General features: G+C 56.8%; 1 protein-coding gene across 1 annotated transcript; it reads left to right on the forward strand.

The window, feature by feature from the left end:
• Window positions 1-694: 694 nt before the first annotated feature.
• LAESUDRAFT_765250 (uncharacterized protein) lies at window positions 695-1047 on the forward strand (the record flags this gene model as incomplete). Its single annotated transcript, XM_040913616.1, has 2 exons — window positions 695-727; window positions 793-1047. 2 exons carry the CDS (start codon window positions 695-697, stop codon window positions 1045-1047), a joined length of 288 nt encoding a protein of 95 aa, XP_040757453.1.
• Window positions 1048-1110: the final 63 nt, after the last annotated feature.

A 1110-nucleotide genomic window follows, 5' to 3' on the forward strand; every position in this document is an offset into this window, starting at 1 on the left:
GCTCGGTATGCGAACGCAGTGTTCTATCGACCGATGTGGACGCCTTTTACACCACGCCGGGGCACCTCTATCTGCGAGGCTCAACGGTCGCTCTTCCTATCATACGTGACATGCATGAATGAACGGGCACCACCTCGACGTGAGAATACATACATATGATTTAAGATTCTCGCGGAAGCCTGGCCCGCGAACTCTTCCTTTTCATCGATGCGCCCACTGTATGAGCGATCAGCGCAGCGCACCGCGATAGGCCTTTTCTGGGCTTTGAAGAACCGTTGCAGTGCCCATGTTCCACTAATATCGCAGTCCTGACTCACCTACGAGAGCAGGCGCAGCTCGCGCTTATGCACACAACGTCCACAAATGCCGTGCCCCGGCCGTGGCATGCTTAGTTGGGCTCGGGACAGGATTGTAGTGCGCCAACGACCGAGGTAAATGTTTTCCATTCCGTACCAGCAACGTGTCCATCTATGAGCCTCGACGGTCGCATTCTGTACTAGACGCGATGTGCATGAATGAAATGGGCACTTGACTTGACGTGAGAGACCGTGTACAGATTGGGGTTCCTCGAGGAGCCTGGCCCTGAGCGCGCTCTTCTTTTCGACAATATGCTGACTGTTTGATGATCAACGCACCGTAGTAGGTCTCTTCTGGACCTCAAAGAAGCGTTGCAATAAGTAGAAATGGCCTATTCATGGTTCGCGCGGACATTGATCCAGAGGCGCGCGTGCGGGTGTCATACAGCTGTGAACCAGAACCCACGGTGCCCATCATTCTCCACTAGTGTCGCAGCCCGGACTCTCCCATGAGAGCCGAGAACGGACGCAGGTCGCGTCCGTGCGCACGACGTCCATGAACGCCACGCTGTCGCATTCTCCAGTGTACGCGACGCACGCGAACGAACGGGCACTCGCCTCGACGTGCGACTCGGAGGCCATGCACGGATGGGATTCTCCTGAAAGCCTGGCCCGTGCGCTCTTCTGCAGCACTGGCAGACGGCTTGGCTCTGCGAGGTTCGTGTGCACACTGATCCGAGAGCGTGCATGAGGGTGTCATACGGCTGTGAGTGCTGGAACCCATCGTTCACTGCTACGGTCGCAGCCCGAACTC

The sequence above is a fragment of the Laetiporus sulphureus genome (genome assembly GCF_001632365.1).
Source record: "Laetiporus sulphureus 93-53 unplaced genomic scaffold LAESUscaffold_123, whole genome shotgun sequence".
Lineage (NCBI taxonomy): Eukaryota > Fungi > Basidiomycota > Agaricomycetes > Polyporales > Laetiporaceae > Laetiporus > Laetiporus sulphureus.